The 26338-nt window shown below is 34.3% G+C and overlaps 1 protein-coding gene across 1 annotated transcript; it reads right to left on the bottom strand.

Moving 5' to 3' along the window:
* Positions 1–333: 333 nt before the first annotated feature.
* Positions 334–26107, bottom strand: LOC106167699 (glutaminase kidney isoform, mitochondrial). Its single transcript, XM_087019217.1, has 14 exons — positions 25697–26107; positions 18955–19045; positions 18127–18266; positions 17679–17811; positions 16787–16866; positions 15684–15847; positions 15408–15499; positions 14925–14983; positions 5188–5305; positions 4681–4857; positions 3998–4129; positions 3288–3442; positions 2644–2784; positions 334–2091 (listed from the first exon to the last, which is right to left on the bottom strand). Exons 1-14 carry the CDS (start codon positions 25927–25929, stop codon positions 1956–1958), a joined length of 1851 nt encoding a protein of 616 aa, XP_086875343.1. The 5' UTR covers positions 25930–26107; the 3' UTR covers positions 334–1955.
* Between the last annotated feature and the right edge of the window lie 231 nt (positions 26108–26338).

Genomic DNA, 26338 nt, shown 5'->3' with positions numbered 1-26338 from the left:
TCCATTATTTAAGGCTGACATTGGATTCCGTAAAATATCAAACCCGCTATAACTGTATTTTGAAATTTATGCTCGAGTCCCGATTAAAAAAACGGAATATGATAAAAGTTCTTTTTGTTTGTTAGTTAAAGGAATGAAATCCCTGCAATTTCCATAGAAATGAAACCGTTGCTTGCTACATAAAGGCTATGCTCAGAGCGTGAACTTCAGACCTTGTCTTAAATACTTAACTCTAAAAAGTTTTTAAAAGATAAAATCTCCAGTGTCAAAACCCACTGCGGTGACATGTAAAACACGGTCCTCCTTGTATGTTTCGCCAGAAATAAGCATAAATCAGTTTATAAAGAAAGATTTTATTCATTTTTTATTGCCAGCGTAAATACACTGCATCCGTATAATAATAATAATAATAATAATAATAATAGCTTCAAAAGTAAGACCATTTTACCACAGTATGTACATGTTCAATTGCAGATACTATATTCACAAAATCCTTCCCCAATCAAATACTGCAAGTCATTTTTTGGGGTTTAACAGCTAATGTTTGCAAATAAAATAAGATATAAAGTAAACAGTTAAGTTGAGCAAATAAACTTAACAGCGTGAAGTACGAAATATTCTTGTGAGAAGTGGCGCATACATGTACAACATGGCTCATTATTGCAATGCTGAAAATTGAAGAACGGCACAAAAAAAAAAAAAAATGAACTATTAACTTAAAGAGTAAACTTAAACTTTTCAACCATTATTTGGCAAATTCTGTACAAATCACGATGTAGAGAATATCAATTTACATACCACTCTAAGAAGGCAGATTCTCATATGTATGATGAGAACTCGACTTTTCACAATAACAGATAACATTCACCATCTTTAATTCTACATAACTGAACTATATAGAAATAAGAAAAAAATGTGAGGTAGCATTTTAAGACCCCTTCAACATGTTTTAGTTTTGATTATACAGTTTGTATTTTGGCAGTAGAAGTAGATGTAAGAAGAGTAATAATAAGGATGTATTAAATTATGTATCCAAGCCATATTTTAGATCAGCCAGAGTGAGACACTAAAATAAAGACTGTATAAAGATTATGAAATAACGTGGGGCAAACCTGAAATGTTAATATTATCTATATATAAATTATATTATCAGTTGCTTAAAAAACGTAACATGTGTAAAATACTTCTGAACACTTGTTAGGTGAAAAAAATTCAATATATTTCCATTTATTTCAATACCCTGTCAATGTGTGCTTATTCCGTGTATAACAATTCACAGGTACATGTGTTCTTATCAATACTAGGGGAAAATTAGTATTAACAGCAGTATTTTGAGAACTGGCCCTCCTATATGTATATAAAAGAGTAAAATTAGTGACAACCAGTGCAGAATAAAATATACACTGAAATAGTGAACAGAATAAAAAATATCACTTTTATCAGAGGTCTGATGTTTGTTTTATACCTGATATACTGTGTACATGTAACAATACAAATGACCATTTTAAAGTCTATATGTCCCTTTCATCAAACTATTAAGCCTAAAAAAAGCTAAATCATCAAACACTCTGTAAGTTAGTATTCAACAATATAAATGAGACACTGAAAAAAATAACACAAAAAAAGACATAACCTTTTATGTTTTTCTTCTATTATAAATAATACATTGTACTGCATTTTGCTTTTTTTATATACTTTGAACTTTTTAGATAATGACTTAAATCTAAATCTAAAACTAAAGTCAAATAGTTAACACCAACATGTATATTATGCAAGTTTTATAAATGACTGAGATGAATACTGTTCTTAAATATTAATATCATACCCAAAATATTGTTACTTTTATTGCCTTAAGCAGTAACTCAAACAATCCAACTTTTATCGTCTGCTGCCCAAGTACATCACATTTCCAAACACAAACATGTCGTATGTTCTGACTGATCATTGCTAGGATGTTAGTCATTTTGGAGACCCAACATTTCTTCACCGCGTCCAGCATCTCTCTCCTCATGTTTAATGGCAGCCTCCAGCATCTCAGCCACCCTGGGGTGGTTGAACCTTCTGGCCTCATCTAGAGGGGTGAACCCCCACCTAAATATAAATAAATAAATAAATAAATAAATAAATAAATAAATACCAGGTTTGTACAAAAAATAGTTTACTGCCATTGCAGTGTTCTATACCGGTACTTGTATTTTGTTATATGATTATTATAATTCTAAACATAATATTTCCTGGATGTGTTAGTTGTGCAACTTCTGATTGTGTTGATCTGAAACTTTGTGAGTGTGCTTTTGTGTGTGTGTGTGTGTGTGTGTGTGTATATGTGTGTGCCTGTGTGTGTGTGTGCCTGTGTGTGTGTGTGTGTCTGTGTGTGTGTGTGTGCGGGTGTGTGTGTGTTTGTCAGTGTGTGTGTGTGTGTGTGTGTTTGTCAGTGTGTGTGTGTGTGTGTGTGTTTGTCAGTGTGTGTGTGTGCACATGTGTGTGTGTGTGTCTGTGTCAGTGTGTGTGCACACGTATGTATGAATGTGCAAATCTTTTCATGTGTGCACAAGTGTATGTGAGCATGCATATGTGTATATAGGCGTCTATGGTGCAAAATTTATGTTGACTGTCTCCAGGATGTACCTGTATAAGTCTTACCTATCCTTAGGATTACAAGGCACTTGACACCTCTCCAACAAAAACTGTATGACATCTTGGTGACCCTCGGCTGCTGCCACGTGCAGTGCTGTCCGTAAGTCATAGTCCCCCTGAGCCAGGTCCATATTGATCAATGCACACCTGGTACAAACATGGTTTACATTATTTCTTATCTTGTGATTTTTATAGATATTTTAACGCTGGGTTGATATTTCTTTAAGATGTGATTTCTAATAAATAAATCTGATACAGAAGCACTTTTGTTAAGATTTCAATTCAATCAAATATTTTTAAATCAATTTACCTGCTGGTGTTTCTTTAGTATTAATTATTTGTTTGAAATCATTTATGAAAATATCAAATTAATTTTGTCACACATTTTCTTTGCCTCAGCAGTAACTAACTTGCCCAATAAAAAAGATAATAATAATAATAAAAACAAGACAATAAAACCTTCCCTTCCTTCCCACCCCTCTCTCCATCTTCTCTCTCTCTCTCTCTCTCTCTCTCTCATACACACAAAACTTTCCCTCTCTCTCTCTCTCTTTATCCCTCTCTGTCTCTTAGACACACAAAGCTCTCCCTCCCTCTCCCTCATACATACAAAGCTCTCCCTCTCTCTCTCCCACCCCTCTCACTCTCACCTCCTCAATGCAGTAACATCTCCGTTGTAAGCAGCATACAGCAGTCTGGTGATCTCCATGGCTTTGCTGTCAAACCTCTTCCTCCTGGGGTCATGCTTATTGGAATCTTGAACCATGCTGTCAAAGTTGTGGAAGTGGAAGGTGTTCACAAATTCCTAATTAATGAAAAGAACAGATCAGATATAGTAGTAAATTCAACTAGTGCATGCCTGTTGTATTGTATGAATTTTGTTAGGAATACATAAATTAATAATTTTTTAATCCTTCTGTAAGAAAAGTTCATCTACTGTATACAAAATTCTTAAAGAATATTTCATTAAAAATTTTTATGAGAAAACTTCAGTTGTACTCATCATGTGGAGAACAAAATGAAATCCTTAAAGCAGGGTACACAAGAGCCTGGGATAAAAAAAAAACTGAATCTCTGTCTCAAGACAACGTACAATATATGGACTGAAAGTCTTGGCCACCTTACATCCTATAAGAATCTCTAAACAGTGATTCCATAAAAAACCTTATGTCTACTAGTACTAGTAGTAAGGCCGGGATAGCCTATCACATCTTGTCTTATATATGATATGTGTATGCAGTATTATTACATACAATGAAAGCTGAAAATCGAGATGGATGATGCAGGAGATGCTAAATCTGCAAGCGTCAGACAACCAAGAAGAAGGAGAAGACTATTACCTGTCATACAAACTCCCTACCTTGGCAAACTGAATTCCCCTGACGCTGTTCCCCAGGTTGTCCAGAGGCGGCGACCACAAACACAGCCCCATGACATTCGGCACTACAACCAAGATGGCGCCGGAGACCCCTGACTTAGCAGGGATCCCGCACTAAAAGGAAAATTACTACATGTTAATGGTATGTGAGCTGACCATACATTTGCATTGATCTTGCAGAGAGACGGGTTTTGAAATATTGTTAATTAATTGTACTTAAATACTTGTTGTTTGTTATAAATTTAAGAATTAGATTTTCAAGCACTATTCAGTATTTTTCAAAATGGTAAAATAATCCCACAAAATGTATTTTTTTTATTATCATGAAAAAATATGTTAAAATGTGTTAAAATGAAAAAAAAGTTTTTACTGGTACAGTATTGAAAAATGCTTTTACAAGTCTTAGATCACAAATTAGAAATTCAAAATATAAAACATAAAACTAATACCAAAAATGTATTAAGATGAAAAGGTGTGCACCATAAAAATACTTCTTCAGTACATCCATACATCACATAACATATTTCAAAATCGGTATATTTCAATCCAACACCGTAGCCCACTAAAATCAATTTGAATTAAATTTTTGAAAAAAAGTTGGATAATGTGAGCAAAACTATCACATCAAGACACATTTTCTGTCCAAAAGTTTTATCTCAAAGTACCTGAAAAGCAAACTGTCCAGAGTAATCATACATCCCACAGGAAGCCATCAGACACAGGGTATTACGCACTGATACAGGGTTGAGAACTTTGTCTCCCGTGATTGGACAGACACCGCCGTTAGCAAGAGTGGCCGCCATGACACTTCCTGATTCGCAGGTGATTTCTATAGAACACATCTAAAAGGAATTGAAATAATGATGATTATGATATTGATAATTTCTATATATTCTTATGTGGCATATTTTATAAAATGCTTTGTGGAATATGAGTATCATCAACCTTTTAAAAATACTTTCAACAAAACAACAACAACAATAATAATAATGTGAAAGGCTTAGACTTGTAATTTTTACCTATGAAGAACACATAGAACATCATTCAAAAAATGCACTCCAAACCTTTAGATGTAACATGATTTTTTTTAAAACTGAAAATGTAAAACTTAGTTTATCAATAATATGAAGCATTTTAAATCAGCTTTGGCTGGATTTATTATGCAACCTTACCTGAAAATAAAAGTCCAGTGTCTCCATAAGGTTGGTGCCCTCAGGAAAACATTTCTTTTCCTTCATGTAGTAGGCAAGAGCAAAGTTTCTGTCTGCTGTTTCCCTTTCTGATAGAAATCTAAAATTATAAATATCAAATTAAACAACAAATATAACAAGGCAGCAAAGCTGTCAAATGTACAGACAAAAAGCAGGAAATAACAAAATAGGCTACTGTCAATTCTGATGCAAAAGTACATTATGTTAAACTGCAAATTCAACATCAAATTCTAATTATGCTCAACAGGTAAAATGTGTAACAAACATAAGGCTTCAGGCCCATGGGAGTTCAAGTTCACCCTTTGAAAATGTAAAACTTCCAGAAAAAGATGTCAATTAGACTGCTTTTCCAACTCAGGCTGCATTTTAGTCCTGTATTTCTTTTTTGAAAGTTTGGCAATCATAAGTAACATGGTTTTCCCATAATGGTCATCATGGCAGCAGCACCCAAGATTGTGTTTTCTTCTATTCTGATGCAATATTACATAATGGTTAACAGCATAATGACCGTCAATTTTTAATAATAAAATATATGTATCATGGATTTTCACAAAATGTGACAAGCATGGGTCTTCAAGCCTGTGGAGCTTCAAAGTCACACCTTGAATATGCCAATATGTGAAAAATTAAAATTTCACAAAAAACTGTTTAACTGGCAGATTGCATTGCCTACTGAAGCTATATTTTAGTCCCATGTTTCTTTCCTGTAAGTTTGAGAACAGTAAGTGACATGGTTTTTCTTAAATGGTCATCATGGGAGCAGTGCCCAAAATAGGTTTTTTTCAAATTTTGATGCAATATTACATAATGTTTAACAGCATAATGACCATCAATTTTTAATAATAAAATGTGACTAGCAAAGGTCTTCAGGCCCATGGAACTTCAAAGTCGCAACTTGAAAATGCCAAAATGTAAACAAGACAGCACTGTTCTGAAATGGTTTTTTTTCTCCATTTTTAACAATTTTTAACATAAAACAAAATTAACAGTTTACTGCCATTTTTATATGATCAACTAAAAAAATTGATGAGATGGGAAAAATATCAATAGAACAGTGTTAAATGTCCAATTTCCTCCATTCTGAGATTCTGAACATAGTGAATGATTGAATCTGACAAACTGCAATGATATGAGTTTATTTCCATTTTTGAAACTTTATTACACAATACACGATAACAAATTAACCATCATTTTTACAAAATCAACTAACAATGTTGTAAAGATGCAGGAAATGTCAAACAAACACTTTTAATATCTTATTAATTAAATAATGAAACTGTTAACATGCCTAAGAATTGAATCTGAGAAAATGTGAAAAAACAACATAACTTCTAAAATAATGGCCCGATTATGCTGATCTTTTAACTCAACCTGCGTTTTAGAAGGATTGACCACTCCTGTGAGTTTAATGACAATTGGCCTATCTGTTTTTCTTATATTGTGTTTACAGTGTTGCATATATGCTGAAAAGTGAAAAAAAAGCATAACTACTAAAATAGTGGCCTGATCATGCCGATTTTCTAACTTGACCTGCGTTGTAGTAAGATAGATTACTCCTGTGAGTTTCATGACAACAGGCCAATCGGTTTTCCTTGGAATGTGTTTACAGTGTTGCATATATGCTGAAAAGTGAAAAATTAAGCATAACTTCTACAATAATGAACCGATCATGCTGATTTTCGAACTTGACCTGCATTTTATGAATATTCATCAGCTCTGTAAATATAAAGCCAAAAAGTAAAGCTGCCTTCCACTTATCGTGTTTACAATGAAAGTGCACGGCGCCAGCGACGGCGATGACGGGGACGACAGATGCAGGTGATGGCAATATGTACAGACACATCTATATATATTTACTGTACTGTTTGAGAACAGTAAGTGACATGGTTTTTCTTAAATGGTCATCATGGGAGCAGTGCCCAAAATAGGTTTTTTTTCAAATTTTGATGCAATATTACATAATGTTTAACAGCATAATGACCATCAATTTTTAATAATAAAATATTTGTATCATGGATATTCAGAAAATGTGACTAGCAAAGGTCTTCAGGCCCATGGAACTTCAAAGTCACAACTTGAAAATGCCAAAATGTAAACAAGACAGCACTGTTCTGAAATGTTTTTTTTTCCATTTTTAACAATTTTTAACATAAAACAAAATTAACAGTTTACTGCCATTTTTATATGATCAACTAAGAAAATTGATGAGATGGGAAAAATATCAATAGAGCAGTGTTAAATGTCCAATTTCTTCCATTCTGAGATTCTGAACATAGTGAATGATTGAATCTGACAAACTGTAATGATATGAGTTTATTTCCATTTTTGAAACTTAATTACACAATACACGATAACAAGTTTACCATCATTTTTACAAAATCAACTAACAATGTTGTAAAGATGCAGGAAATGTCAAACAAAAACTTTTACGTATCTTATTAGTTTAATAATGAGACTGTTAACATGCCTAAGAATTGAATCTGAGGAAATGTGAAAAATATGCTGAAAAGTGAAAAAACAGCATTACTTCTACAATAATGGCCCGATCATGCTGATTTTCGAACTTGACCTGCGTTTTATGAATATTCATCAGCTCTGTAAATATGAAGCCAAAAAGTAAAACTGCCATCCACTTATCGTGTTTACAAGGAAAGTGCACGGCGCCGGCATCGGCATCGGCATCGCCATCGCCATCGCCATCGCCATCGCCATCGGCGACGACAGACGCAGGTGATGGCAATATGTACAGACACATCTGTGTCTGTACATAATAATAATTCAACCTCAGGGAAATATTCTTTTCTCCACCACATGCATGTAGTCAGACTATTATTAAGCCAAACTTTGAAAAAAAGTTTTTTCTTTCTTCCCGTTTTGACAGCATGATGATGTTTTGTTTAAACTTGGTCATCACTTACTAGTTAATTTTATTCCTCCTTTTCACATAATATTTACAATATCTCTCTCTAAACTTATACTTCCATTATCACCTATCTACTTTATTACTTCACAGTTTTTTCCTCTGTATATTTTTTCTATTATCCTTTATTTTGGCCCTTTGTTTGGAATAGTCATATTCTGTAGCAAAGTACTACACACAACTGTGCACTTTGCGACCTTTGAAATGTATGCAAGTCACCCATGAATGATAATTTGAACCTAAATCTCCAAGGTAAAGACATATTCCCCTGGCAGTGATATAGACTAGTTTGTGTGTGTAATGTCCACTCCCAAATATTTACCAGCTGGTCACCAGAGTTGACCTCAGGTCACTTCAGTCCAGCGAGCAGTTTATACTTAATTTCATGCTCAGTGAGATGACAAACACACTGAATATCATCATCTCTGTCACAGCAGCTTTCAAATCTTGGGACTTTTTTTGTTACTTCATACTTTGCTATCCATGGTTATTACTTTATTTGAGCAAAATTGAATAAATTATAAATATGTTTCCCTTAAACAATGCTTGTTGGAAGTTTACAAATAATAAAGAAATGAATAAATATATAAATAAATGACTGAATAAATAAATAAACAGATAAACATTGTATCAAAAATTGCATAAATTGACATGTATTTGTTTCACAGGAGTATCTTTTCCTGAGTGACCAAAATTGATGAATCTGCATCATGTGCTTGAATAATGTGAGGTATTGTCAGTAATGTTATTGTAGAATTGGTATGTCTGTTTGACGCATTCTAGATGTCAACACCCATTTATCAGTGGTACTTAATTTCATGGCCACCTAGCAGGGACATCTAGAATAAAGATATGACATTCATTCTAGCAAATGTTGGTATAGTCCTGGAACAGTAGTTTTGTGTGTATTACATCATATTCTTAAAGCATAACCAGCTGAAGAATTACTGCAAAGGCTACTGAACAGGTTCTGATTTCAGCTGGCAATCATTTAGTCATTTGGCCAACTAAACATAAACTCCTTGAGAGTGTGCATCTGGGTACTCTATCAGATTTAATTGCATAATGCAATGAAACCTAATCTGCAACCATTTAATTCAGGTTAGTACAGAGATGATTGACACTGACTTCTGCCAAGTTTTCCTCTCAGCTAACTTTATCCATAGATAAAGTTAGCTGAGAGGCCCAAAGCAGGAAACTGTGTCAGAAACTCAAACCAGGTAACTCTATCTACAGATAGAGTTACCTCAGACGCATTTTTAAAGGAATTAAAGCCATTACACTTTGACTATCCATGGGTTGGTTCCAGTGTTCAAACTCAAAAAATAAACATTATCTCTGAAATATCTTGAAGTATCATAGTCTTTATTTTGAAGGGCCCAAAATAAAGATTTAACCTCTGTATAATTATATATGGTACTTGGTATTTTCAACTAATGAATGGCACAGTAATGCCAATTGTAAATGAAAAATATTAATTACTTAATTCTTTCAACTTGTAAAAAATATTAATTATGAAATTTTCATTTAAAAAGATCTTCTACATTTACTGGGGGGGGGGGGGGGGCAGCTTTTCAATTACAAGGGTACTACAGTGTACTGTTGTATTTATGCTAGAATTAAAAATCAAGTAACCTAAGTCTTAGGTCAAATATGGCAGAATACACACTTGAGATGAAACTGCTACTCAAGTAAGTGGTTGTTTATTACATAGATAAAATTACTGTAGTGTGATTTCCTTTCAGTTTGATTTATTTCAAACAGGCTTAGTAAACAATATATCTAATCTTTCTAAAGCAAGGGGGTTGAAGGGGAGGGCTGGGGATGGGGATGGGGACTGCATCACTCCCTCATATATTAACACCTTACTACTGGGTATTGTAGCATTGCATATATTTGTGCCTGGTGAGTATGTAGGTCAGGAATTTGTCTGAGGTATTTCACTGGGATTTGCATTATGCAAGATATCAATTACATATGGCTGAGAAGATAACAGACTTGTTGTATGTTAGGTCTTAACACAGCTTTAATAGGACAAGTGATAGTGATTAATTTACATAAGCTTCTTATTATTTATAGCATCTCATTTTCAAATGACATTCACTCTAATACCTTATAATAATTAAGACATGTTTCCTATACATACTTTTATTATGTATGTTTTCATTCTAAAGAATTATATTGTGCTAAACATCAATAAAAGTGCACTTGATCATTCAAAAGTGCACTTGATGATCTGAAAGGCGGTTTTGCAGTTAAGCAGGCGGGCCCAAGCAGGCTTCACAGTCCACCACCAACAATATGACCCAGACACATTTAAAACTCTCCGATGCCCTTTTATAAAACCCATACTGATGTACAGATGCGAAATCTGGGGACCATCAATCAAATATAACAGCCAAAAAAACCTTAAATACATGAATATTTTGCCATTCGAAGTAGTACGAAATAACTATTGCAAATACATTTTAGCATAAGACGCAATGCCAGTAATATAGCAGCTAAAGCAGAACTAGGCAGATTCCCAATTACACATGACATAAGTGGTCATGCTACATCCTATTGGCAAAGATTTTCTGAAATGCCAAAGCAGCGCATGGCAAAAACAATGTATGCATACGAAACAAAACATGACACACAGGTAAAAAATTGGTCAAGCAAAATTCAATACATTACTCAAAATCTAATCAAAACATCAACTAATACTCCCTCGAAAGCAGAAGTAAAACATGCACTGGAAAGTCACTATACCTTTTTGTTTCTCAAAGAAACAGAGTGAGCATATAGCATACTACGTACATATTGATTATTTAAAACAAATTATGAAAGGAAAGCATACACAACAGCTAGCACCTATACCAAAACATGAAATGCAAAATTTGGTAAAATTTAGGACAGGGGCACACAAATTAGCAATCCAAAGAGGCAAATACCGAAAACTAAAATCAATATCCCCTGAACAAAGTATCTGCAAAATATGCTCAGCTGAAGTCGAAAATAAAATACACTTCTATTAAAATGCCCCTCACACCAAACACAGGGAGATCCTAAAACCAGATCCTACACAAATAATCAGTAAATGCGTAATTAGATAGTTAAAACAGTTTAAGTGCAGCTATGTTTTCTTTCAAAACAGCGGAACTTGGGACTAAAATTCATAAGGAATACCGGGCCCTCTAACTATTGTAATATAGAATCCTCAGAACAGCAGTCGATTTTTTAACTTGACTCCTACAATTTTCATATTTTCGGATCCTCTGAACAACAAACCCATAGAATATAAGGCATACCCGCAAAATTAAGAGCCCTGTGCCTGGTTGTTCAATGCATCAAATTGAGATTAATTTTAGACCATTTATGATGCAAAATGAACTAGCAATCCCTCTCTCTCTCTCTCTCTCTCTCTCTCTCATTGTGATCTTTTCACAGGGGAAAATTAGTATCACTTGGTAAGAAAAATGTGAGACACTTTTGTAAGTTAACTGATTTTGTGGCAGTAATTTAGCTAGATGGCTGTGATAGCTTTGCCTCAGACTTGATGCCAGTTGAAATTGTCTTGGGCACCTCCAGCTAGGACCCAGGCTAAGAATATTTTGTATTCTGGCCTCCAATAAGCAACCCATGGGGAATCATCTGATGTCAGTTGACCTTAACCAATTAATCAGCATATAATCCTAATATAAGCATCCTCAGCAATGCCAGAGGCCTCTGAGCTCACTGATTACTCCTCCTGAGGAAAACTTGATTCATCTTAAATTACCTATGGTACATGCAGGGTGTCCCAGTACAAATATAACCCAAGAATGTGAACATAATTTATTTTCTGATAACATACGATATGCAGCCCATACACTGTATACTAAAGATTAAGGTTCCAGGATGCAACCCCCTTACCAGAGCTAAAGGCAGCAAACACTTAAGAAATCTCGGAGCTTTACCAAAAGAAGAGTGCATACTAATGTAATCATGTATCCATAGACTGTTCCCTTGTGACCTTGTACCAGGCCACAAGGGGAATGAACCAATGATAAAATGGAATCACTGTTCCCATAGACTGTACCTGTGGAGTATGTGGCCTTGGGTAGGGAACTAGTGGCCTGTGTCTAGGGAACAGAGGGAATGGACATGTTCATTCTTTGGTGGACTCCACAACGGAAAGCAAGCAAACGTTGCACTGATTTTTCTTCAAATTTTGTTCTCATACAATGTTCATACAAATTAATAATAATAAAATATGATAAAAAATATGAAAAATACAAAAAAGCTCGATCCATCACATTCACACAGATTGACAGCATACCTGAAACGTTAGAAGCGGTAATTCATAATTTGGGTGAAAATATTTACCAAAATGAACGACATTAAGAGATAATTCTGCACCATGTTCTGTATAAAACACAAAAGTACATTTGGAAATTAACAGAACCTGATAGTACTTGCAAAGGTAACAAATAAAGATTTTAGTACTGTTGTTCAGTACACAAGCCGTGGGGAATATAGGTACAGTAATTAGGAGGAGATATAATGTAAACTGTCTTGGATTAATGGGTAGCACACATTATCAAGAAATTTAATCATCTAGATTGTAAAGGTAGAAACTATGATATGATTACTAACTGCAACAAAGATTCCTGCTCCTGCAACTTTATCTTACAGTTTATTATAGAAGTTTTTTTTTACTTTATTAAATGTGCTTACTGGAATTCCCATTGCTAAAGGTGATATATCTGAACTTTGATTTTTCCCTTGTTTTTGTGTTCTGTTCACAAGTTTATTTTCCCAAAATTAAAAAATCTATTGTTCCCCTCCCAAGTGACATCAGCGACACACTGGTTATTCTAAAGCTGTCAGTTGCACAGTGGGTCCCCGGGTGACAGAGCTTTCACCCCTCCTGTTATATTTCCATGGTTAAGCCACCTAACCCCTAAATCATTGTAAAATGGTGGTACATATTTGAGAAAATCACACTGCAGTAATCTGCTTAATAAACAACCTACTTTTGTGCTGCAATTTTCTTTCATTCGTATCTCCATTTTTGCCATGTTATTATTCTATTTGTAGTTATTTTTGAAGGCTCCTTATTAGTATCTCATTATGTTAAAAGAAATTAGCCTACAATATTAATTATTTAGATTTAGATATGCCTAGTCTATTTTAAGAATCATATTTTATAATAATAATATCACAGGTTTCATTATTGTTGAAACCCATTACTGATAAGCACACCACACTGTAGTAAAATAGTATGAAATACACAAAAATGTTTGTATCCCAGTATTATATAAAACACTCAAACAAACCCAATAAAAGTATAAAAAACATGTTTTAATTATTATATGGTATAAGAGTGAATGGCAATTGAAAATGAGATGCTACAAGTAATAAAAAGTTTATGTAAATTAATCACTATCACTTGTCCTATTAAAGCTGTGTTAACACCTAACATACAACAAGTCTGTTATTTTCTCAGCCATATGTAATTGATATCTTGTGTAATGCAAATGCCAGTGAAATTCCTCGGACAAATTCCTGACCTACATACTTTAATCCTTGATCTTCAGCACACTCTCAGCAAAGAGGAATAGTATAATGTTCTTGTTGCATTGAGTCGATTTATTTTGGAAAAGTAAGGCTTTAGACATGATCAGCCATTTTGAGCTGCAAATTTTATAGGCAGTTTAATTTGGGCCAGATTCAAAACCAAGTTGAGTTACCTAATTAAGTCACTGGTCAGAAATGTCAGAACACACAAGGAAATCACACTACAGTAATTTTATCTATGTAATAAACAACCACTTACTTGAGTAGCAGTTTCATCTCAAGTGTGTATTCTGCCATATTTGACCTAAGACTTAGGTTACTTGATTTTTAATTCTAGCATAAATACAACAGTACACTGTAGTACCCTTGTAATTGAAAAGCTGCCCCCCCCCCCCCAGTAAATGTAGAAGATCTTTTTAAATGAAAATTTCATAATTAATATTTTTTTACAAGTTGAAAGAATTAAGTAATTAATATTTTTCATTTACAATTGGCATTACTGTGCCATTCATTAGTTGAAAATACCAAGTACCATATATAATTATACAGAGGTTAAATCTTTATTTTGGGCCCTTCAAAATAAAGACTATGATACTTCAAGATATTTCAGAGATAATGTTTATTTTTTGAGTTTGAACACTGGAACCAACCCATGGATAGTCAAAGTGTAATGGCTTTAATTCCTTTAAAAATGCGTCTGAGGTAACTCTATCTGTAGATAGAGTTACCTGGTTTGAGTTTCTGACACAGTTTCCTGCTTTGGGCCTCTCAGCTAACTTTATCTATGGATAAAGTTAGCTGAGAGGAAAACTTGGCAGAAGTCAGTGTCAATCATCTCTGTACTAACCTGAATTAAATAGTTGGAGATTAGGTTTCATTGCATTATGCAATTAAATCTGATAGAGTACCCAGATGCACACTCTCAAGGAGTTTATGTTTAGTTGGCCAAATGACTAAATGATTGCCAGCTGAAATCAGAACCTGTTTACTGACATAATTATCTTATAATTTGATGGTGCAGGCCAATAGCTTGGGGGGGGGGGGGGGGAGGTTAAGGGTATTTGAATGAACTGGTGACCTTTTTGCCAGGAAAAGGTCCTGGGCAAAAAGTGCTCTGGGTAAAATTTGATCTAACTATTCAAAGGTTTCATGCTAAAAGTTCCACTTTTTTTCATGTATTTATGGTGAATAAATAAAAGAGCTCGACCTAGACTATTTTCATGCATTATTGACTTACACAGCATTGTTGAAGCCAACAAACTCTCCACCTGAAAGCTTCTGGAACTGCTTGTGAGCCTGGAAGAACAGAAATGGGATTTGATAAGAATTTTATGATTTCAATCCTTTCCACTACCTTTCTCTGCCCCAGTCCCCATCCTCTGCCCAACCCTTTTCTCTCTTCTTAACACACTTAATATCCAATAACTGAAAAAGTAATATTTTTGATAATTTTTGTCATTGATAAAAACTTGCAGTTCTAGACGAGCACTATGTCATGCTGAAAAAGCTAGTCCACAATAAAACTAGAAAATTAAAAAAAAAAAAAAACTATTGGGACAAAATAAATGCTGTCTATAAATAATAATTGAATACAACACATTTAGGTGGCAATTTCTCTCTCTCTCTCTCTCTCTCAAACTCATGCACCAATGATACTGTGACCACATGAGCAGGTATATAACCACTTTACCAAAGATTTTGCTCATAAACTATTCCTTACAAAATCAAATCTGTCCGAGAGTGAGTTTTCATTCTTCAGCAGAGAGGAGACTACTATGGCCCCAGCATTGATCATTGGATTGTGAGGCTTGTCTGGAAGGGAAGCGAAAAATTCTTAAAAGCAAGCTTTGATGCCCGGTAATTAATTACCCCCAAGCAGCTTTAATTGGTGTGACAGGCATCTAAGCCGTTTTAGTTGATTGCAATTTAGCAAGAATCCCCTAGGAGATATATCGATCCAAAGTTAGTATGATAGGGTCTGGAAATGGCCCCTTACTTTCATAATCCAGTGTAAGTTCATTGAAGGATCGTCCGCTCGGTTCCTGTCCCACATATTGATGGATTGTCTCTGCGCTCATCTCATTTTGAGCCAGCGCGTACAAGAGGGGCTTGCTGCATGACTGGAGGCAGAACGGGACGTGCACGTCACCCACGGAGTGTCTGAAAATAATATCTACATGCTCTTATTTTAGTTAAATATGTCTGTACAAATGATCAGGCTGTTACCATTATCATAGTAATTCTGTAATGTCACATTTTTATTTGTATATTTTATGCCAAAGAAGAGTATGAAATGTTTCCCTACGCTGTCTATTACATGTACTAGTAATTGATAATGCTGACGGCAAGATTTGTATCGCGTATTGAGCACACACACACACACATACATCCACACACACACACTTTCTAATAAATGTATATGTAGGGTATACCTCTGTCCATCTTTGGTACAAGACCTTGGGAGTTGGTCTTTCACACACACACACACACACACACACACACACACACACACACACACACACACTAAAAAATGCACACTTTACCTTTGTCTATGATGTAAGATGATATGGGAAGGCAGAAGGGTCAATCTCACATCCCCCCCCCCCCCCACAAACACACACACATATACATCTACAAGAAGATACGCTCCAGTAATCTGGGTTAACACACATACACACACACATGTAAGCTATACCTCTGTCCATCTATGGTACAAGAAGACACACCCCAGTAATCAGGGTTAACACACACACACACACACACACACACACACACACACACACAGACACACACTATACCTCTGTCCGTCTATGGTACAAGAAGACACGCCCCAGTAATCAGGGTTAACACACATATACACACACACACACACACACACACACACACACACACACACACACACACTATACCTCTGTCCGTCTATGGTACAAGAAGACACGCCCCAGTAATCAGGGTTAACACACATACACACACACACACACACACACACACACACACACACTATACCTCTGTCCGTCTATGGTACAAGAAGACACGCCCCAGTAATCAGGGTTAACACACATACACACACACACACACACACACACACACACACTATACCTCTGTCCGTCTATGGTACAAGAAGACACACCCCAGTAATCAGGGTTTACACGGGACAGCTGAGGAATGTAGGTGGCAACCTAGATCAACAAAGATAACAATAAAACATATATACATATATATTATCTGTAAGTCAAAAGTTGACAGTTGACAAATGCTTTTTTCCTCACAACCTGTCAAAGTGATAAAATAAATCATACCAAGTGGTAATCCCTGCCAGACTACTGTTTTCCAACAGTGAGCTACAAAATCAATTATCAAATAAGTTTTTCAGTATATAAATAAGGAGACAGTTATATAGGAAGTCAACCAGATCTTGCATAAAATTATATAGATAGCTTTAAACTTAAGTTATAAATAATGAATTTATAAACTGGGAATTGTCTAAATCAGTTTAAAATATATTACATTAACATTGAAAAAATCATTTTCAAGAAATTCAAGATACAATTGATATGATATGTTTGGAGTAAAATACCACTAGGTGTAAAGAAATCCATAGTGCAGTGAAAAAAAAGCAACATCATTTTAAATTCATGATAAGAAAATGTTTTGTAATAACAATATGTCATCTTATAAGTTACAGGTAAATGTATGAAAAATGGTCTGCTGGAGTCCATATGTCATAACTTGGCCATTACAGCAGGTCAGTGAGTAGGTCCTGGGGGTACAAAACTTACTTGCCTCAACACGACCAGAAAATGGAAAAAAAATGCTTCTTTCTTTCAAGAATTGCCTACTAAAAGCAACTTACACAAGTTACAGAGTTAATTTCAATTTTTATTTCAAATTTCACTGAATTACAAACAATTTTTTTTATTGAAATGACCTTGGCACAGTGACCTCCCCTTGACCTTCACCTTGACATTGCTAAAGAGACCTTGACACTCACCTTGCCTTTATTGTTAGGTTTACATTTTGTGTAAAGTTTGTTGTTTAACCTTGAAAACTGTGTCTTGAAGTCAGGAATAATAAACTTTCCCTGTAGTGCTCGAGCTATCAATACTATATTGTCTGCTATACATCTGAAAATAATAATAATAATAATAATAATAATAATAATAATAATAATAATATCAGAATCAGCATTCCTGACAGATTGAGATCAATAAGTGTTGTGCTGCTTATAATACATTTAAAATCTATTAGCATCTACCCGGGTATATACAGTACATATATATTAAATATTAACAATTTCTTCCACACTGCCATGACTTCAGATTATTTTTTTCTCTTCTTCGCTGAAGGAGCAATCTGTAAACTATACTACATTGTTGTAATAATATTCATGTAGTTTCATAAACATTGCATAATAAATTTAAAAATACCTAAAAACCTACTCTTTAAACGTCTCCCTGTCTATGGTGAGAGATGTCCCCACTTCATTGAGGTCCGTGGCTATACACTCCAGAGATTCAAAGTGACCAATACACTCCTTTAACCTGGGGTCAGTCAGTCTTAGACCCGTGGCAGTCAGTGCCTGAAATTGTAGTTCAATATGAAATCTGTTGATAAAAGTTAAAATCTATTACAATTAAATACACTACAAAGAGCTAAAAATTCTAAGTAAAAAGCTTCTTCTTAAGTTCCTAGTACTCAGCCACCTCCACAGCATAAATATCTTCATCCCACCAATCTACATGTAATTTGGCATTAAAATAAGAATTACAAAATTAAAGGTCAAGAAAAGGAAAAAAAAACTATAATAAAAGAGTGTCAAAATCTGAAGTGATCGGTAAATTGTATGCCATGGGTACTGAAAATCAAATTGTTTTTTAATTGAACAAAACTTATAAATAGATTAGGCGTTTACTAACACTACCCACAGATCTTTTAGCACTAACACCCATATTAACCACATAACCCACAAATTAACCAACACCACCAGAGCAGATGACACGTTACTGGGGTACATCAGTAGAGAATAGCCAGGGCTAATGTTGGTCTAAAGTGTTACAAATATAAAAAAATGTGATGTTTCACTTTATTTAATGAAGGATAAAGATGAAAGAGAGAGAATGTACTTCTAGTATCACCACCCCTTAGTTCCATACCATGGCATTTAACTGCAAGTCATGTTAATGCTAAATAAATGTACAACTTGAAACAGCATATGAATTTTGTCTGAAGAAATTATCACTCAAATCTTTGATGTATACTTTACTCACATTTAAAAACTTTGCCACTGAGATTTTTTCATCTTTATCACAGAATACATCAAATATGGAGTCCTCTAAAGAGCACACAATTCTGTCCACACTGAAATAAATAAATAATGAAAAAATAAAGTCAATTTATTAAAATACTAGTATCTTTTATACATTCATTTAATATTATATTATCTTAGCTTAATGTTTGGATCACTAGAATTTTTTCATAAAAAAATGCTTATCCAAAGAACATGCAAAATTCATCATAAAAGAATTAATATTAGTCAAAAAAGAAGAAAATAATAAATAAATAAATAAAAAAAAAACTTTCTTAATGAGCTCACACTTCCAAAACAATGTTAATATACTTTTTGAGTAACCTTATAATGAACTAAATAATAATAAGTAAGGTAAAGATCAGAGTATATATATATATGGGCCATTCCGTGGTATTTGGTCCGCAGACCTCAAAATTTCAAAAAGGAATCCTGCTTATAAAACTTATAATTTCTGAAACCAAACATCATAAGACACCAGAATCCAAAAGAAATTTTAGGTTTTGATGATTAATTATGATTTTATTGACACTTTTATCTGGAAAACTTATAAAATAGTGTCACGGAAGGACATTTTTATTTTTGATATATTTTTCATAATAGAGATCATTTTAAACAATAAAGGCTAAATACATTAAATATAACCTATTTCTTACATTTAGTCCGGTGCATTAGATTAAAAAAATATTTGATTATAAAATAATGGATTAATCAATATCAATTTGTCCTTCCGAGATGATTTTGGTACCTATTTTTTAAGTTTTCTCAGTAACTACAAAAGTTAAAAACTTATAACTTCATATTCTCCTCAACCATGAAAGGGGCCAACAAAATATGAAATTATTTTTGCTTAGAACCACTTCAGTAAGAAATTAAATCCAAATATATAAGCATTAAACATGACACCTAGCACAGTGGAAGCAAGTATGAGGCATTTTGATTGGACCATAACAGGTCATGTGACCAATGAGCCCCAAAACCCTTGTCTTTCAAGATAATCTTAAACTTAAAATTCACAATTATTATATATAGAAGCATTTTAAACTGAGAAACATTTCATTTGAATGAATAATATTGAAGTTATTATAATTTAGACAATTGATTATATTTATAATTAATAGGTTTGGTAAGAATTTCTCAAAAAATGTCCCAATATTATTTAAAGATGATCAGAACAGATGAGAACTTATATTATAGTCAAAATTAGTAACATGTTTGAAGATGAAATATATTACCATGGAAAGACATGTTTACATTTGATATTATTCATCAAAATTATGCTGGTATGTATTCATAAAATATTATTATTAGCCTTATTTTACATTTTATTTAGCCATGGACAAAACGTCCTTCCGAGACGTGTCCTTCCATGACGCCTACTTGATTTTTTATATGCAAAATTTTCAAATTTATTATTTTTTTTCCAAAAAAATTTTTATACACCGAGAAAGTAAAATAATCAAATATTCATATTTTGATTTGATTTTAAAAATATCTACACAGACAGAGCAGAATTTTAGTGTTGAAGTTGAAAGTTAAAATTCCATGTCCATTTCACGTCCTTCCGAGATGCTAACTATTTATTATAATTTTTTCGTAACTTTAATTTTTTTAAACCTAATCTTTTGCCTAATTATAACTTACATATAGAAGAATTAACATACAAAAAATGGACCTTGTAACTTTTTTACTTTTGAAAATATTTTCATTTGTAGTGTCAAATGTCCTTCCATAACAGCAAAAAAATACCACGGAATGGCCCATATATATATATATATATATATATATATATATATATATATATATATATATATATATATATATATCAGTGTAACCTTTCCTGGCAGTAACATTATACTGAACTAAATAATAACAAGTAAGGTAAAGATCAGGGTATATATATCAGTGTAACCTTTCCTGGCACTAACATTCCTGCAAATGTTAGTCGAACCTTTTGAAACATTAAAAAAGTACAAAACATCTTTCATATGGTGCTTGTTACTCTGACATGCTAAAGATAATGAGTTTTGAGGGCAGAGGGGAGGGGGAGGGGGAGGGTGGTTGGGGGGAGGGAGGCCCTTAGCCAGTGGGGAGGGGGTTAGGGTGAATGGGCAGGGGGGGGGGAGGTGTTCAGGCAATAAGTGATTTGTTTGTTTATTTGTTTGTGCATTAAACAACAAATGTACTATGTTCTTACAACTACTACAATGTTCTGGTAGTTGTCAGTGAAGAGTTTCATGTACCCTGTACTATTACAGTTGTATGGGCTGATCTCTAAGCAGAATTAGATCTGACGTGAAAATTGGCAATATTTTTAGTTCTGGACAGAAATCATCTCACCTGTACCAGGGTTTCAGCCAGGTATTCCAGGTAAATGTTTGGGGCGAGTACCCTGAGTCTCAGAGATTACTGCGAACCAAGTCTTTTCCCAGAAAACTGTCCAGCCATCATTTGGACTGCCACTGGCATCACCAGGTAGCCAATATTTTCAAAGACGGCTGGACAGCTTATGAATTTTTTTGAGAAAAGATGGTTTGGACTCCCTGAAACTTTGTAGGAAATTACAGGTGGTAATTTTGGACAGACTGTACCCCAATCCTGGGAACAGCCCTGCTGTGAACCCACCTCTCTCATCAACTTGCCAGGAACTGGAAACTGTAAAGTTATGTTGATGATGAAGGTTATGTCTTCTAGTTACCTTTGAGACTCAGGGTGATATAACTTGGCCAGAGGAGGTGAAGCATCTATAGATATATGTAATACATGTACTGTACTCTCTACCAGGACCGCAGATTGATTTTTCATTAAACATTCACAGATGTGTTTCTGGTTTGTTTATGACCTTTTCTCTACTTCTCGTGTTAGAGAAAAGTGCAAATAATTAAGAGGATAATACATGTATGTACCTAGCCTTGGATCAGACACAAGACATTTACAGACATGCAAAAAAAAAAAAAAAGTGTTACACTTTTACTAGAATGTAGCACAAATAAATAAATAAATAAATGAATAAATAAATATTTTATTTTTGTGAAAAAAAACAACAACATTTTATTGTGAAGGTATTATTGAGCAACGTCTAATATTTATAAGCCAAAACCTATGGGGAAATTACAATTACAAATACACACACTTCTGAGTTCTACACTTCTTAACTGCTACCAATGAAATTCCCCAGTCTACTAGTATATGGCTCCAATATGAGAGTGATTCAAAACCTAGAAATGTGAAACTTAAAAATGGGTAAAAATTTGTCATTGGATTATATTTTTTCCTATCTGTTGGGATGGCTACCTTGTTTAGGATATGAAATTATTAAATTTTCATTTTACAAATGTTTTTTTTAAAACAGATATTGCATGTGGAGCAATGCTACCTTCCAAAACCATATATCCTAACAATAGATAAATAAATAATGAATAGTATTTACTAGCACTTGATCTTTTTAATGGGGGAAAATTGTGAATTTTACAGATACAGTACTAGTACATGTATGTTATTTACTAATTGCAATTTCTTGAAATCAGGACATTCCTATTGAGTGGTAACAACAAACTATAAAGCAGGCTATCCTTTTGTTCTATTCAGAATTCTATGCAGTTAAAACAGTGCTAAAGAAAAATAAAATATCTGTGATTATAAAATCATGTATCTGAAAGTTTGACAATTTTTGCCCACTGAAAAGAATCATTACTAGTGCCTTACTAGTAGTTTTAAAGATGGAATCCCTACATGATATCTTAATAAAGCTGGCAGCTGTAATCAATGGTTACATTACAACAGTTAGCACTGAGGTATAGAAGTATGGATCTCATCGAGGGAATTGGGACATATTTAAATCAATTCTAACCATGGCTGTTGGTTGTTCAGGCTGCACGATAATGATCTGCCAGCCACAGTGGTTTTGTCCTATACAAACAAATTGAATTTGTTCTATATTTTGTTAAAGATTAAATAATATATCTCTGTTTACAAATATTTCTATTATATTTCAATCATTGTAAGTAAGGTTTTGGATCATTCATCCTCCCCTCTCTCCCATCTTTTATTCTAAGACTTTTCTTTTTCGGCAGTAAAAGGTGATTATTCTGAATCAAATTTTGTTCTAGATTATTTGCCATTTTAAGTTGGGTCAATTAAGGGACCCCAGGGTAAAAAAAAAAAAAAAAAAGAGTGCAATGTTTTCAGAAAAGCCCCACCTCCAACCCTCCGTTTGCCTATTTTAATGAAAAATTCCCATTTTGTGGTATACTACTAAAAGATGCTGACTCTAAAAAAAAAATTTTTTTAAACTTTTTAAACTTTGTATACAAAAAATGTACATTGAGTGTCTGAAAACAATATGAATGTGTAAAACACTAAAAAACTGAGGCATTAGAAAAGCAGGACATTATTCACTGTCAGCACTTTATTTCCTTGTTTACCCATATCACCCAAACTCCCACCAGTCAGAGGTGTAAACAAACACCTTTACATATTAACTGCGACGTTCATGCTGAGTTTTAACCTTTTGAGGTCAATTTCTGGGCAGGTGGAATCAGATGGATGAATTAAACATGAATGCATAGCTTCCCAGACACAACAAATATTTACTACACACTTCTGCAGGGGTCAGAACTGTATTTGTCCAAAGAACTCACTCTCTCTAAATGGTAGCAAGTCAAGTGAAGCCATTTGACTGAGAAACTTTTCATTTTAAAGGTTCTTTTATACAAAATTTGAAAGCCATGTTTGTGATGCTTGCATGAACAAACACAGCAGAGGTACGTGGCAGGTTAAACAAACATATATGCACCGTTTGGTACAGTAGTTGAAGTGAAACATCCTCCCTTATCTCCTACCCATTACCAAAGAGCACATGTATCACTTGCTTGCACACCCATCCACAAAACATCTGTGATTTGCAGCAACTTGTCATCAATACTTGTTATTAAAATGAAGAAGTCATGAAAGAATACAGGAGGCAGCTTAATATTTGGCTTCATGAAAACTAGTACACATGGTAGAAGATGAGGAACAAGGGCAGGTCCAGTGATAATTTTTTCGACAGTCTTCCAAATGATCTTTGCTGAACCGTCTTGTATTTTTGACCGTTTCTGACAGAAAAAATTAGATGCCCATCAATGCAAACTTGAAAAATTCTGACCATTTTCTGGAAAACCCACAAGACAGCTTCTGTCCACACCTTGAGGAGGGAGTGGGAATGATAAAGGGGGGGGGGGGGGGGGAACTGCACACTTCACTAAAAAGTATGCCCTTCTGTATTGTAGCTTCATCCTCTGAAGGTGCATATTATAATTAAGTTCTGTAATCAAATATTAGAGTGAAAAGATACAGTGAGTGAGTTCATTGGACACTACAAATCACTAACAAATACAGTGATACAGCAAATAATTATGTTTAGTACATGGCCTCCTATTATTAACTGGGTATCAGCAACCGTGGACTTCTTATTACTTATAATCCCAGTTTATGTACATATCTAAGTCTTTTCACCTCTTCCTTTTAAACATCATTTCTTTGCACATCAAAGCTACACTGGCAAAAGAAAATAAATGGAAAGGAATTCTGACTTTATTTACATATGCAAGATGCAGTAGAGGTGAATGATGTTATAGCAAGGGGTAATGCACACATTATCATAGTATCTCCTATTCTGAATCTACCTATAGTACCCCTTCCTTTGATCAGTCTGTGAAACAATTTAGCTGAGGAAAACGTGCACTGCTGCACATGGACTTGCTAATTCCTAATAAACATACTGGTGCAGTGAACTAGCTGGTATTGGGTCTCAGCTCACTCACAAAACCTTAAAGCCAAGCATATATCCCCACTGGCTGGATATGCATGCTTATTATAGGTAAATATGAAAATTTAACTCTGGAATCAATGCTGAATTTGGAGAAAAAATAGTGAAATATTTTAAGTAATTCAAAGATATCTGTACTAGTAAGACTACTTAACTAAAGAATTTGGCTAAAATCTACTACCACACAATTTATATTCAGTTTATGAATACACACATTGTAGTGTTCACAAATATAATTCCCAGACATGTAAATTAATTTGATTAGAGTCGACTGCTTGTGCACTCGACTCGTTTTATGGCCTTACCTGTAGTTATGTAACATATATGGTAGCATCATCCCCCAGTATGTATAAGAACAAGTATACGAGACACAGTTAAATTTGTATATATCTGTCAAAATAAACTGAGAAAATATTCATTTCTGTTCTTGAAAATAAAGTTACCAGTAAAACTCAATTCTTCTCACAGAATATTAATAAATACTGTATATTCTCCCTCAACCTCAACCAAAAGAAAAGAAAGGGTTGTTTATGAATATACATGTACAATAATACTGTGATAGGGAACTGATCTTATCTCAACGTTTTAATATATGAAAATAAAAACAAAACATATTACACAATAGTAATACTATTACATAATAATGTAGTATTGCTCCAGTACATCATGTACGTAAGGTGAACCATCTTCTTGACCGGTTGATGAATCTAAAAAAGGCCACAAGCTTAGTGACGTCTACCATGACAATTATACGAAATTTGTTTAAGATTACCAGGCCCGTTATGATTTCCCCCCTAACGACTCACAAGTGTGTTAAGGAGAATGTGGCTTCATTGACAGATAAAATCATCGACCGATCAATATGACATTAGCCATGTATAAGCATGTGACCTACTTTCTTTCTCTGAGGTTTTGCGCCAGGTCCGCCACCCATTCCGACTCCTCTCCGTTCCTGTTCTCTACGTCCACATTGGAGATGCCTCGGCTTAACAGAGGCAGACGCTGTCCTGGAGTGTGTGGGGAAAACTGGATCAAACGCGGCCCTGTTTTATAAAGTCTCTGATTGCCGACCCGACGTAATCCGTATCGAAGAATATAAGGGGCAGACGCTCGTATGCCCGTCGACATAACACTGACTTTGCTTCGTATTTTTTCTGGGTGTTTTCAATTTTTGATCACGTCTTATGTCCCGAGTACCTTATATGTCTATTTGCGTAATATGAACGCTAGAACAGGACGAGAAATGTGGTAAATGCAGCTTTGTTTGCCCGGTTAAATTACGTCCCAGCTCGACTGCCTCCACAGAAATGACCTTGACCTTTTTACGGAGGTGTGTCTCAGTGCAGCCTTTTGATTGGACAAGTTCGTCATAGCATGTAGGTTACAATGTTTATGTAGCAGGTGGGTTTACGTAATAAGGGATAATGATTTCCTCCGAGCTATGCACACAAGCTTGGACGAATGAAGTATCTTATTCGTTCAAAATACAAGTAAAAATAGCATATAAAAATAAAATGCATCGACATATAGAACGTGA

The sequence above is a fragment of the Lingula anatina genome, chromosome 8 (assembly GCF_051362555.1).
Source record: "Lingula anatina isolate TDL-2025a chromosome 8, LinAna3.0, whole genome shotgun sequence".
Lineage (NCBI taxonomy): Eukaryota > Metazoa > Brachiopoda > Lingulata > Lingulida > Lingulidae > Lingula > Lingula anatina.
The sequence above is the reverse complement of the archived record's forward strand: the minus strand, read 5'-3'. Positions and strand labels throughout refer to the sequence as shown.